Source organism: Mizuhopecten yessoensis, unplaced genomic scaffold, assembly GCF_002113885.1.
Source record: "Mizuhopecten yessoensis strain PY_sf001 unplaced genomic scaffold, ASM211388v2 scaffold1851, whole genome shotgun sequence".
Classification (NCBI taxonomy): Eukaryota; Metazoa; Mollusca; class Bivalvia; order Pectinida; family Pectinidae; genus Mizuhopecten; species Mizuhopecten yessoensis.
In genome coordinates, this window is record NW_018404253.1 from 32,206 (window position 1) to 45,851 (window position 13,646).

The following is a 13,646-nucleotide window of genomic DNA, read 5'->3' on the forward strand; positions in this document are numbered from 1 at the left end:
TCTGTCATGTCTCTATTAACATGTCTACCCGTCAGCATGTACACATTCTGTCATGTCTCTATTAACATGTCTACCCGTCAGCATGTACACATTCTGTCATGTCTCCATTATCATGTCTACCTGTCAGTTGTACACATTCTGTCATGTCACTATTATCATGTCTACCTGTCAGCATGTACACATTTTGTCATGTCTCTATTATCATGTCTACCTGCCAGTTGTACACAATCTGTCATGTCTCTATTATAATGTCTACCTGTCAGTTGTGTACATTCTGCCATGTCTCTATTATCATGTCTACCATATCCAGTCAAAGAGATGATCCAGCTTACCATCAGAGCAAAATTCACAGCTTCAAACTTCTTATCATGTCTACCTGTCAGTTGTACACATTCTGTCATAACTCTATTATCATGTCTACCTGTCAGCATGTACACATTTTGTCATGTCTCTATTATCATGTCTACCTGTCAGCGTGTACACATTCTGTCATGTCTCTATTATCATGTCTTCCTGTCAGTTGTACACATTCTGTCATAACTCTATTATCATGTCTACCTGTCAGCATGTACACATTTTGTCATGTCTCTATTATCATGTCTACCTGTTATCATGTACACATTCTGTCATGTCTCTATTATCATCTCTCCCTGTCAGTTGTGTACATTCTGTCATGTCTCTATTATCATGTCTACCTGTTATCATGTACACATTCTGTCATGTCTCTATTAACATGTCTACCCGTCAGCATGTACACATTCTGTCATGTCTCTCTTATAATGTCTACCTGTCAGCTGTGTACATTCTGTCATGTCTCTATTATCATGTCTACTTGTCAGTTGTACACATTCTGTCATGTCTCTATTAACATGTCTACCCGTCAGCATGTACACATTCTGTCATGTCTCCATTATCATGTCTACCTGTCAGTTGTACACATTCTGTCATTTCTCTATTATCATGTCTACCTGTCAGTTGCACATATTCTGTCATGTCTCTATTATCATGTCTACCTGTCAGTTGTGTACATTCTGTCATGTCTCTATTATCATGTCTACCATATCCAGTCAAAGAGATGACCCAGCTTACCATCAGAGCAAAATTCACAGCTTCAAACTTCTTTTTTTAGTGAAACATATTATATATGTATTACATTACAAAACAGTTTAGACAAATGATTTGCCTGCCTTCGCGAATAAGTTATAACATGAAAATTTATCGGTTATGCAATATAAGTCGTCAGTTTATTTGTGTTTGATGGTGATATTGTTATACTGAAGATACATGACATTATGTTTAGTTTTAGAAGGAGATTCTGTAGTTTCTTTCATTTCAAATTTTATGTTATAACTAATATGCAAGCACTTACATATGTAAAAGTTCTGTTATTTACAAGAAAGCATCAGTGATATATATTTGTATGTAAAATTAAATGAAAGGGTAGGTATCTTACATCCTTCCCTTAATAGATTGTTAATAAATCCAGCTTAATAACAGCAAAACAGTTAGTCTCCAACGGAATACTGATATCTTCCGTCTTCCAAATTCTAAAAAGATGATGCCGACCAAGCCATTGTACATTTCTGCCGATTTTTGTAAACCCTATATTTGTACCGTGGGAGAGGCGCCTGTTAAATCATACGATACTAGATTACACACCTTTCCCCTTTATCCGCTTCATATCGTATGTTGTTGACAATAAAATGCAATGTAGATATTGGCAGATGTAAATGAATCCAAAAACAAAATCCACTGACATTTCACATCCTGTGTGGGAAATTTGTGATTCTGTTTTTACTTTTACAAAAATCAAATATAAATGTTAAAGGGAGACTACTCTGTCAATCTAGCTGTTAAGATATTAACAATCAAACACACATTATCCTAGGGGAGACAACACTTTCATTCTAGCTTTACTTTAACTGACTCTGGATGAACACATTTTTCATATATTTTTTACTTTAGGTTTCCTTACTGATGACCTTGTCACCTCTGAGGATGATGGTAACCAGAAAAAGTACCTTGGAGTGTGTAAACTACCAGGGGAGAACAGACGGGTAGGTAGCCTGAAGTGTGTAAACTACCAGGGGAGAACAGACGGGTAGGTAGCCTGAAGTGTGTAAACTACCAGGGGAGAACAGACGGGTAGGTAGCCTGAAGTGTGTAAACTACCAGGGGAGAACAGACGGGTAGGTAGCCTGAAGTGTGTAAACTACCAGGGGAGAACAGACGGGTAGGTAGCCTGAAGTGTGTAAACTACCAGGGGAGAACAGACGGGTAGGTAGCCTGAAGTGTGTAAACTACCAGGGGAGAACAGACGGGTAGGTAGCCTGAAGTGTGTAAACTACCAGGGGAGAACAGACGGGTAGGTAACCTGAAGTGTGTAAACTACCAGGGGAGAACAGACGGGTAGGTAGCCTGAAGTGTGTAAACTACCAGGGGAGAACAGACGGGTAGGTAGCCTGAAGTGTGTAAACTACCAGGGGAGAACAGACGGGTAGGTAGCCTGAAGTGTGTAAACTACCAGGGGAGAACAGACGGGTAGGTAGCCTGAAGTGTGTAAACTACCAGGGGAGAACAGACGGGTAGGTAGCCTGAAGTGTGTAAACTACCAGGGGAGAACAGACGGGTAGGTAGCCTGAAGTGTGTAAACTACCAGGGGAGAACAGACGGGTAGGTAGCCTGAAGTGTGTAAACTACCAGGGGAGAACAGACGGGTAGGTAGCCTGAAGTGTGTAAACTACCAGGGGAGAACAGACGGGTAGGTAGCCTGAAGTGTGTAAACTACCAGGGGAGAACAGACGGGTAGGTAGCCTGAAGTGTGTAAACTACCAGGGGAGAACAGACGGGTAGGTAGCCTGAAGTGTGTAAACTACCAGGGGAGAACAGACGGGTAGGTAGCCTGAAATGTAATGTGTCAGGGAAGAACAGACGGGTAGGTAACCTGAAGTGTGTAAACTACCAGGGGGGAACAGACGGGTATGTGCCTGAAGTGTGTAACCTACCAGGGGAGAACAGACGGGTAGGTAGCCTGAAGTGTGTAAACTACCAGGGGAGAACAGACGGGTAGGTAGCCTGAAGAGTGTAAACTACCAGGGGAGAACAGACGGGTAGGTAGCCTGAAGTGTGTAAACTACCAGGGGAGAACAGACGGGTAGGTAGCCTGAAGTGTGTAAACTACCAGGGGAGAACAGACGGGTAGGTAGCCTGAAGTGTGTAAACTACCAGGGGAGAACAGACGGGTAGGTAGCCTGAAGTGTGTAAACTACCAGGGGAGAACAGACGGGTAGGTAGCCTGAAGTGTGTAAACTACCAGGGGAGAACAGACGGGTAGGTAGCCTGAAGTGTGTAAACTACCAGGGGAGAACAGACGGGTAGGTAGCCTGAAGTGTGTAAACTACCAGGGGAGAACAGACGGGTAGGTAGCCTGAAGTGTGTAAACTACCAGGGGAGAACAGACGGGTAGGTAGCCTGAAGTGTGTAAACTACCAGGGGAGAACAGACGGGTAGGTAGCCTGAAGTGTGTAAACTACCAGGGGAGAACAGACGGGTAGGTAGCCTGAAGTGTGTAAACTACCAGGGGAGAACAGACGGGTAGGTAGCCTGAAGTGTGTAAACTACCAGGGGAGAACAGACGGGTAGGTAGCCTGAAGTGTGTAAACTACCAGGGGAGAACAGACGGGTAGGTAGCCTGAAGTGTGTAAACTACCAGGGGAGAACAGACGGGTAGGTAGCCTGAAGTGTGTAAACTACCAGGGGAGAACAGACGGGTAGGTAGCCTGAAGTGTGTAAACTACCAGGGGAGAACAGACGGGTAGGTAGCCTGAAGTGTGTAAACTACCAGGGGAGAAAAGACAGGTAGGTAGCCTGAAGAGTGAAACTACCAGGGGAGAACAGACGGGTAGGTAGCCTGAAGTGTGTAAACTCCCACGGGAGAACAGACAGGTAGGTAACCTGAAGTGCAATGTGTCAGGAGAGAACAGACGGGTAAGTAACCTGAAGTGTAACGTGTCAGGAGAGAACAGACGGGAAGGTAACATGAAGTGTAATGTGTCTAGAGAGAATAGGTAACCTGAAGTGTGTAAACTACCAGGGGAGAACAGACGGGCATGTAGCCTGAAGTGTGTAAACTACCAGGGGAGAAAAGACAGGTAGGTAGCCTGAAGAGTGAAACTACCAAAACTACCAGGGGAGAACAGACGGGTAGGTAACCTGAAGTGTAATGTGTCAGGAGAGAACAGACGGGTGGGTAACCTGAAGTGTGTAAACTCCCACGGGAGAACAGACAGGTAGGTAACCTGAAGTGTAATGTGTCAGGAGAGAACAGACGGGTAAGTAACCTGAAGTGTAACGTGTCAGGAGAGAACAGACGGGTAGGTAACATGAAGTGTAATGTGTCTAGAGAGAACAGACAGGTAGGTAAACTGAAGTGTAATGTGCCAGGAGAGAACAGACGAGTAAGTAACCTGAAGTGTAATGTGTCAGGAGAGAACAGACGGGTAGGTAACATGAAGTGTAATGTGTCTAGAGAGAACAGACGGGTAGGTAAACTGAAGTGTAATGTGTCTGGAGAGAACAGACAGGTAGGTAACCTGAAGTGTAATGTGTCAGGAGAGAACAGACGTATAGGTAAGCTGAAGTGTAATGTGTCAGGAGAGAACAGACGGGTAGGTAAACTGAAGTGTAATGTGTCAGGAGAGAACAGACAGGTAGGTAACCTGAAGTGTAATGTGTCTGGAGAGAACAGACGGGTAGGTAACCTGAAGTGTAATATGTCAGGAGAGAACAGACGGATAGGTAAGCTGAAGTGTAATGTGTCAGGAGAGAACAGGCGGGTAGGTAACATGAAGTGTAATGTGTCAGAGCAGAACAGACGGGTAGGTAACCTGTAGTGAAATGTGTCAGGAGAGAACAGGCGGGGAGGTAACCTGAAGTGTAATGTGTCTAGAGAGAACAGACGGGTAGGTAAACTGAAGTGTAATGTGTCAGGGAAGAACAGACGGGTAGGTGACCTGAAGTGTAATGTGTCAGGAGAGAACAGACGGGTAGGTAACCTGAAGTGTAATGTGTCAGAGAAGAACAGACGGGTAGGTACCATGAAGTGTAATGTGTCAGAGAAGAACAGACGGGTAGGTAACATGAAGTGTAATGTGTCAGGAGAGAACAGACGGGTAGGTAACATGAAGTGTAATGTGTCAGAGAAGAACAGACGGGTAGGTAACCTGTAGTGAAATGTGTCAGGAGAGAACAGGCGGGTAGGTAACCTGAAGTGTAATGTGTCTAGAGAGAACAGACGGGTAGGTAAACTGAAGTGTAATGTGTCTGGGGAGAACAGACGGGTAGGTAAACTGAAGTGTAATGTGTCAGGGAAGAACAGACGGGTAGGTAATCGAAGTGTAATGTGTCTAGAGAGAACAGACGGGTAGGTAAACTGAAGTGTAATGTGTCAGGAGAGAACAGACGGGTAGGTAACCTGAAGTGTAATGTGTCAAGAGAGAACAGACCGGTAGGTAACTTGAAGTGTAATGTGTCAGGAGAGAACAGACGGGTAGGTTAGCTGAAGTGTAATGTGTCTGGAGAGAACAGACGGGTAGGTAAACTGAAGTGTAATGTGTCAGGAGGGAACAGACGGGTAGGTAAACTGAAGCGTAATGTGTCAGGAGAGAACAGACGTGTAGGTAACCTGAAGTGTAATGTGTCTGGAGAGAACGGACGGGTAGGTAAACTGAAGTGAAATGTGCCAGGGGAGAACGGACGAGTAAGTAACCTGAAGTGTAATGTGTCAAGAGAGAACAGATGGGTAGGTAACCTGAAGTGTAATGAGTCAAGAGAGAACAGACGGGTAGGTAAGCTTAAGTGTAATTGGTCAGGAGAGAACAGACGGGGGAGAGAACAGACGGGTAGGGAAACTGAAGTGTAATGTGTCAGGGGAGAACAGACGGGTAGGTAAACTGAAGGGGAATGTGTCAGGGGAGAACAGAACAGACGGGGAGGTAACCTGAAGTGTAATGTGTCAGGGGAGAACAGACGGGTAGGTAGCCTGAAGTGTGTAAACTACCAGGGGAGAACAGACGGGTAGGTAAACTGAAGCGTAATGTGTCAGGAGAGAACACATGATTAATGTGTCAGGAGAGAACAGACGAATAGGAAAGCTGAAGTGTAATGTGTCAGGAGAGAAAAGACGGGTAGGTAAACTGAAGGGAAATGTGTCAGGAGAGAACAGGCGTATAGGTAAGCTGAAGTGTAATGTGTCAGGAGATAACAGACGGGTAGGTAAACTGAAGGGAAATGTGTCAGGAGAGAACAGGCGGGTAATGTGTCAGGAGAGAACACATGATTAATGTGTCAGGAGAGAACAGACGAATAGGAAAGCTGAAGTGTAATGTGTCAGGAGATAACAGACGGGTAGGTAAACTGAAGCGTAATGTGTCAGGAGAGAACACACGGATAGGTAAGCTGAAGTGTAATGTGTCTGGAGAGAACAGACTGGTAGGTAAACTGAAGTGTAATGTCTCAGGAGAGAACAGACGGGTAGGGAAACTGAAGTGTAATGTGTCAGGGAACAACAGACGGGTAGGTAATCGAAGGGGAATGTGTCAGGGAAGAACAGAACAGACGGGAAGGTAACCTGAAGTGTAATGTGCCAGGAGAGAACAGACGAGAAAGTGACCTGAAGTGTAATGTGTCAGGAAAGAACAGACGGGTAGGTAACCTGAAGAGTAATGTGTCAGGAGAGAACAGATGGGTAGGTAACCGAACAGACGGGTAGGTAGCCTGAAGTGTATAAACTAAGAGGGGAGAACAGACGGGTAGGTAACCTGAAGTGTAATGTGTCAGGAGAGAACAGACGGTTAAGTAACCTGAAGTGTAATGTGTCAGGAGAGAACACATGATGTGTAATGTGTCAGGACGGGTAGGTAAACTGAAGTGAAATGTGTCAGGAGAGAACAGGCGGGTAGATAACCTGGTCCGGCAATCCTGCAACCTCTTTTCTCATAAAAAATGTTAGTTTGTGAAAAGGATGAGGACATAGGACAATTAAAGAAATCACTCTCAGAAAGGCTGTATATACATTTTGATCATGTTATCGGATATCTGTATAAAGAAAAGCCATATGAAATATGTTTCATTGAATTGAACAGGTATACGTCCTAAAGAAACTAAATTAATTAATTTTGTGACAACCGTATTACTGGTTGCTGGACTAACGAGTGTCAACTGTGTCCTTATGAATGTTGACTCATAGATAATTCATGTGATCATTGTTAATTTTAGCATCGACGTCTTGACATCATCGTTGTTCCCTATGACGAATACGCATGCGCGTTGGTATATTTTACTGGATCCGCCCATTTCAACCGTTCATTGCGACATCTCGCAAAGAAAAAGGGCATGTCTTTGTCGGAACATTCACTGAACGTTGGAGTGGTTAGAAATGTAAGTTAAGAACAGTCCTACACATCAAAGTAAAATTATTATCCAGACTACAGAAATTTGTGAGACGAATACCAATTAAATATAAAAACAACTAAAAAAAGAGAAGGCAGAGATGTGTAATGAACCTTTGACTAATAGTTCAGAACATTTCTGTTAATGAAAGGCTGTATATTTTATAATGGAGTTACCTGCCTGTGGACAGTACGTTAATTGTACACCAGTTTTACTCGAATCAAAGTAAACGTAATTCTGTCTAATCATAATGAACCTAATATTGTCTTTTTCATAATATTTTCAGGGTGCGGAGAAGGTGTTTGAGGGCACCCCATTGCCTACTCCTACAGAGGCGTCTGTTCTGGAGATATTAGGAGTACCCTATAGGCCCCCAGAGGAAAGGGACCACTAACAAAAGGGGCCATTAACTGGACCAAGGCTACTTTTCCTCCGCAATGTGAAATATCAAAGGCAGAAGAATAGCAAAATATACATATTGGGACTTTGTTATTGTTTTTATGCAACCTTTAGGTAAAATCCTACTGCGGTATATCAACACATATTTTTCTTTGTAGAGATAAAATACAACGAACGGTGTGGGAAGCGATTGTTTATACGAGTACAAAGTCCAGTGAGAAGAATTAGAACGCACAGATAGGGTCATGCTCCTTTTTCTAACCACCGTCTGTGAAAGATATGCATCCGGGTGAAGAAAACAGGAGGGTTTCTCAATGGTATTTCACTTCTATACAATTAAGACAATAGTATGATGTATTCATGTACAGTCAACGGTGTCAAGTTAAGAATTGAAGATGGCAAGAAAACATTTATTTTTTCTCAAAATTCTTTGATGTTTCCTTCATTTACAAAGGCCGACCATTGGTGAAAAATTATATTTCATACATGATTGTGATAGATATTTTCTGTTATCCTTGGGGTTATGAATCGGGAGTAAACCCTTAATACAGCCACGGGTATATCCCCTTAGGTGAACATTTCTACTTTCCAAATGATCTTCCCTCACTATCTGAATTAAATGTTCAATGCAAAGCACCGAGAAGGAGGTCATAGTTACACCATCGCTCGCAACATGGGCCGGGGTGAAAGTCCGATAAAAATCACCGAGAAAGATGTCATACCCATATCTTCACCTGAAGTATGAGGTGAATTTAAGATAAGACTCACCAGTTTTGTCTACGTCATTCATTTCTTTTGACTCGTGACCGTATTACTTGGTCAAAATGTTGCAAGCACAAAGTTAGTGGTTTAGCCTCCCAATAATTCACTCTAGATATTAATGTACCGTTGGCCAGGGTACTTCCGTTGACCAGCTAGCGCAGTTTGTTAATGCGATAGTAAAATAATGTGTCAAGAGTTCGGTCCTGACTTGTTTTACAACCAGAACACTGTTGTTTACTTTTACCAAAGCCATATTCACACTGGACAAACGTGTCCAATGTATAGTGGCTGTTTTTAGCTCACCTGGCACGAAGTGCCAAGTGAGCTTATGCCGTGGCGCGGCGTCCGTCGTCCGTCCGTCCGTCCGTCCTCGTCCGTCAACTTTTCCTTTAAACAACTTCTTCTGAAGAACGGACAGGCCTAGAGTCATGATATTTGGCTGAAAGCTTCGTTGGTAGGAGCCCTACAAAGTTTGAGAACGAAAATGACCTTGACCTGTTTTCAAGGTCACAGGGGTCAAATATGTCAAAAACTTCAAACGACTTCTTCTGAAGAATTAAAAGGTATAGAATCTTCATATTTGGCTGATGGCTTCCTTGGATGGAGCCCAACAAAGTTTGAGAATGAAAATTACCTTGACCTTCTTTCAAGGTCACAGGGGTCAAATGTGTCAAACACTTCAAACGACTTCTTCTGAAGAACTGAAAGGTATATAATCTTTATATTTGGCTGGTGGCTTCCTGGGATAGAGCCCAACAAAGTTTGAGAATGAAAACTAGTTTGACCTACTTTCAAGGTCACAGGGGTCATATATGTCAAAAGCTTCAAATGACTTCTTCTGAAGAACTGAAAGGTATAGAATCTTTATTTTTGATTGATGGCTTCCTTGGATAGAGCCCGACAAAGTTTGAGAATGAAAATGACCTTGACCTTCTTTCAAGGTCACAGGAGTCAAATGTGTCAGACACTTCAAACGACTTCTTCTGAAGAACTGAAAGGTATATAATCTCTATATTTGGCTTGTAGCTTCCTAGGAAAGAGCCGAACAAAGTTTGAGAATGAAAATGACCTTGACCTTCTTTTAAGGTCACATGAGGCAGATATGTCAAACACTTTAAACGACTTCTTCTGAAGAACTGGTAGTTATAAAATCTTAATATTTGGCAGGTGGCTTCCTGGGAAAGAGCCAAACAAAGTTTGCGAATGAAAATGACCTTGACCTACTTTCAAGGTCACAGCGTTCAAATATGTCAAACAGTTCAAACAGCTTCTTCTGAAGAATTAAAAGGCATAAAATTATAATATTTGGCTGGTGACTTCCCGGGATAGAGCTCACCAAAGTTTGCAAATGAAAATGACCTCAACCTACTTTAGAGGTCACAGAGGTCAACAACATTTTAATGGATTTGTTCTTGAGAACTAAAAGGAATGGATTCATAAGATTTGGCTGGTAGCTTTTTGGAATAGAGCTAACCAATTTGAGAAGGAAAATGACATTGACCTACTTACAAGATCACAGGGAAAAATATGTCAGCAACTTCTGAAGAAGAATCAAAAAGCATAGAATCTTATAATAATATTTTGCTGGTAGTTTCAACAGATGGAGCCAACAAAGTTTGCGAGGGAAATATTTTTAGTGCAATATGATATTTAATGAGAATATTTTGCTATGACTGCTTAAATATTCAGGTGAGCGATACAGGCCCTCTTGGGCCTCTTGTTTGGAGGTAGCACGGCGCTCCTTAAGGGAAAATAACAGTACACTTTATAACTGTAACTACTATCAACTTCCTTTATTGAATCATCGGTTTTGTTCAAAATGCAAAAATAGGTATTCTTTAAATTTACTAAATTGAAATGCTAATACATACTGTGTTTGCTTCATATATTCAATTATTTATTTGTTAGTATTTACAGCTTGAAATGTTTTTGATTTGCGTGATAAAATAGAATGGAATAATTTACTCCATATACATTTTGCTTGCCGTTGAATAAAATGTGTAATTATTCTTTGTTTTGAGAATGAAATGAGTTTATAAATACTTGAGTTAAAGTTGTAATACGTGTATATTTATGACAATATTTATTAGCTCACCTGGCCCGAAGGGCCATGTGAGCTTATGCCAAACTGCGGGTATGTTATTTTTTCCTTGGGTATGTTATTTAGACCAGCAGTGCGAATCTTTTTCTTAATTCCAGTAATGAGGTCAAAGGTCAACTTTAAGTGCTAGTCGGGGGTCAAACGTTAACATGGGTTAAAATATTTAACAATCTTCTACTCAAGTTCCATAAGGCACAGGGTCATGATATTTGACCAGTAAGTACCTGGGATGGAGTGCTAAAAAGGTTCCTCATTAAAATGACCTTGACCTACTTTCAAAGTCACAGGAGTCAAATATGTTAAAAACTTCAAACAACAATATCCTAAGAACCATTTGCACTAGAGTCATAATACTTGAGTATGTTATGTAGACCAGCAATGCGAATCTTCTTCTGTGTTACAGTAATGAGGTCAAAGGTCAACTTTAAGTGTTAGTTGGGGGTCAAACGTTAACATGGGTTGAACGCTTTACCAGTCTTCTTCTCAAGTTCTGTAAGGCCCAGGGTCATGCTATTTTGCCAGTAGGTACCTGAGATGGAGTGCTATAAAATTTCCTCTTTAAAATTACCTTGACCTACTTTCAAGGTCACAGGAGTCAAAAATGTTAAAAACTTCAAACAACAATATCCTAAAAAGTATGGAATTGTTTAATGCGGCGTTCACACAATGCCGATTATGGCTCCCGTTTGAGATCAGACAGCGTTACGACACAAAAAGCGGAAAAGTCGGATTACTATCCTCAATGATCTCGAATGTCCTATCATTGTCTGAACGCAGTCGTAAACGTTCGTAAAAGAGTCCTACACATCGGGATGGTCCGGAGAGGTCGGCCAAGCACTTCCGACAGTTAGGCGCGTCCCGTAACATTCGGGAAACTCAGCCGATTTTGTCTAATCGGATTACAATCGTGACTATGTCGTGACAGATGCTGCTGTATCGGATCAAAATCGTAACATTATCCTGTGTCGTCTGGACGGTGTCTTGACGGTGTCGTGTGGATCGGGACGCTGTCGTGATGAACGGGTAAGATTTGGAAAAAATGTTCATTACCGTTTCTTGCCGATTAAGTCCAGATTGCGTCCAGATCTTGCCGAATGCGTCTGTTCACTGTCCGGTCACTGTCTGATCTCTGTCGGATCGCGTTCGGAAGAATCGGGACACTGTCGGGGCAGATTCGGTCGTTTTTTCCATGCGGAAGTTACAAATCGGATCAGATTCGGATTGAGAACGGGAGAATCGGGACGAATTCAGCTGGAAACGGCTGAATCGGGACGCTTCCTGAACAATATCTGATTGTTGACGTAATTAAATAAATGTTTTCACAAATTTGTGAGTTTCCCGTCACGAATCACACTATCTTGATCCTACTTTTGACAAATTTTAAAAATCCTGAATGTGTGACTGAGGCTTAAGGACGGACGGACGGACCACGGACGCAGGGTGATTTGGTCTGGAGTCATGATTCTTGGGTATGTTATGACGACCAGCTATGAATCGTTTTCTTTATTACAGTAATGAGGTCAAAAGCCAACTTTAAGTGCTAGCCGGAGTCAAAGGTCAACGTGGGTGAAAAGCTTTTGAAATTTCAAACAACAGTATATTAAGAGGCGTTTAAGAGATGTTAAAATGTCTTGTGTTCTAGTTACCAAATTTGGTCTGAAGTTACCTATATGTCAGTTTCATGTACCAAAGGAAACAGGTGTGCGATACAGGCCCTCTGGGCCTCACGTTATTTATAAATGTTTTACATATGTAAGAGGAATTCCATTTTGTTAAAGGTAGAAATTGTAAATATACTAAAGTAGGCCGTAAAATGTGATGTATTTTCGAGATTAACCAATAAAAATATGCAAACATGAATATATAGTTTTGGTAAAACAAGGATTTCTCGTTTACTTTTTCCCATACATATTCAATTTGTTGCTTTAAAGTGTTAGTTTAATCGATATGCGAATAAAGAACGTCTTACAACTAATCCGAAAATATAGTAATTCGATTCAGAGAGCCGAACAAAGTATATATATATTGACCAGGAGGCCATTTTGTCCATTTAGGACTTGTTAATGGTCACTAACAAGTCGGAAGATTAAAAATAACAAATTGAAAGTGTTTTAAAGTGGTCAAACACAGCAATTATTCCCAAATAAACTCTCAAGTGAAAATATTTCCCTTATGTAGACAATTAACTTCTTGTTAACCATGTCAGGCTAGATTTCAGCTACAGGGTTTACTGCCAACTGCCAATTTTAACAAAGGGTTTTGTATCTCATAGTTGCACTATGTTAGAACACAAATCAATTTCCCATAACAAATTGTTCACTAAAATCATTTCGCCTTCGAAATTACAGCTTTATGATGCAGTGTAATTCATTGTTGGCATGCTGTATTCACTACCATTATTGGAAGATGCAATCAGCTGTGTGTGTGTTCCTATATAACATATCAATCCGCACCTGACGCACTGAACCGACGGACTTTGAGTCTGTTTAAACTGTCCGGTCATTACTCCGGCCTTCAATGCCATCGTTACCAGGTTTTCACCATCACGATAGTGCGGTTATCTTCTATGTGCCATACATGTTAGCTATGTCTTAGTCTATACAAATAGATAGAATGTGAGGAATGAACAACAAGTGGCCGAATTTCTCCTGAAAGATAGCTTTTGTCTTATTTTCGGCAATAACTTCACTGTTGGGTTATTATGTTATTTTTCTAATACTAAAGGAACACCGAACTTTTCATGCCTTTTAGCAATGTCATAAATTCAAGAGACAAATTCCTGAATATCAATTAAAAAGATCATGATGCAACTACGAGATTCTGAACTTGCCATAAACAACAGTAGTAAAATGAATTTCAAGAAGGACGTGCCAAAACTATAAGTAACGTCTTGCTTTTAGCCTTAGCCTTTTGTAAAAATATCACTTAGGATTTT

At 41.5% G+C, this 13,646-nt stretch overlaps 1 protein-coding gene across 1 annotated transcript; it reads left to right on the top strand.

Annotated features, from left to right (window-relative positions):
- The first annotated feature begins 293 nt into the window (after positions 1-293).
- Positions 294-8,969, top strand: LOC110441385 (DNA polymerase lambda-like). Its single transcript, XM_021484507.1, has 4 exons — positions 294-378; positions 1,966-2,057; positions 7,276-7,437; positions 7,736-8,969. Exons 1-4 carry the CDS (start codon positions 294-296, stop codon positions 7,841-7,843), a joined length of 447 nt encoding a protein of 148 aa, XP_021340182.1. The 3' UTR covers positions 7,844-8,969.
- Positions 8,970-13,646: the final 4,677 nt, after the last annotated feature.

What these genes read in the sequence shown, in the direction of transcription:
- LOC110441385 (XM_021484507.1), top strand. Translation starts at nt 294, where the DNA reads ATGTCTACCATATCCAGTCAAAGAGATGATCCAGCTTACCATCAGAGC. An exon ending in ACTTCTTATCATGTCTACCT is followed by an intron (nt 379 to 1,965) that starts GTCAGTTGTACA and finishes TTTTTACTTTAG; the next exon opens with GTTTCCTTACTGATGACCTT. An exon ending in TACCAGGGGAGAACAGACGG is followed by an intron (nt 2,058 to 7,275) that starts GTAGGTAGCCTG and finishes TGTTAATTTTAG; the next exon opens with CATCGACGTCTTGACATCAT.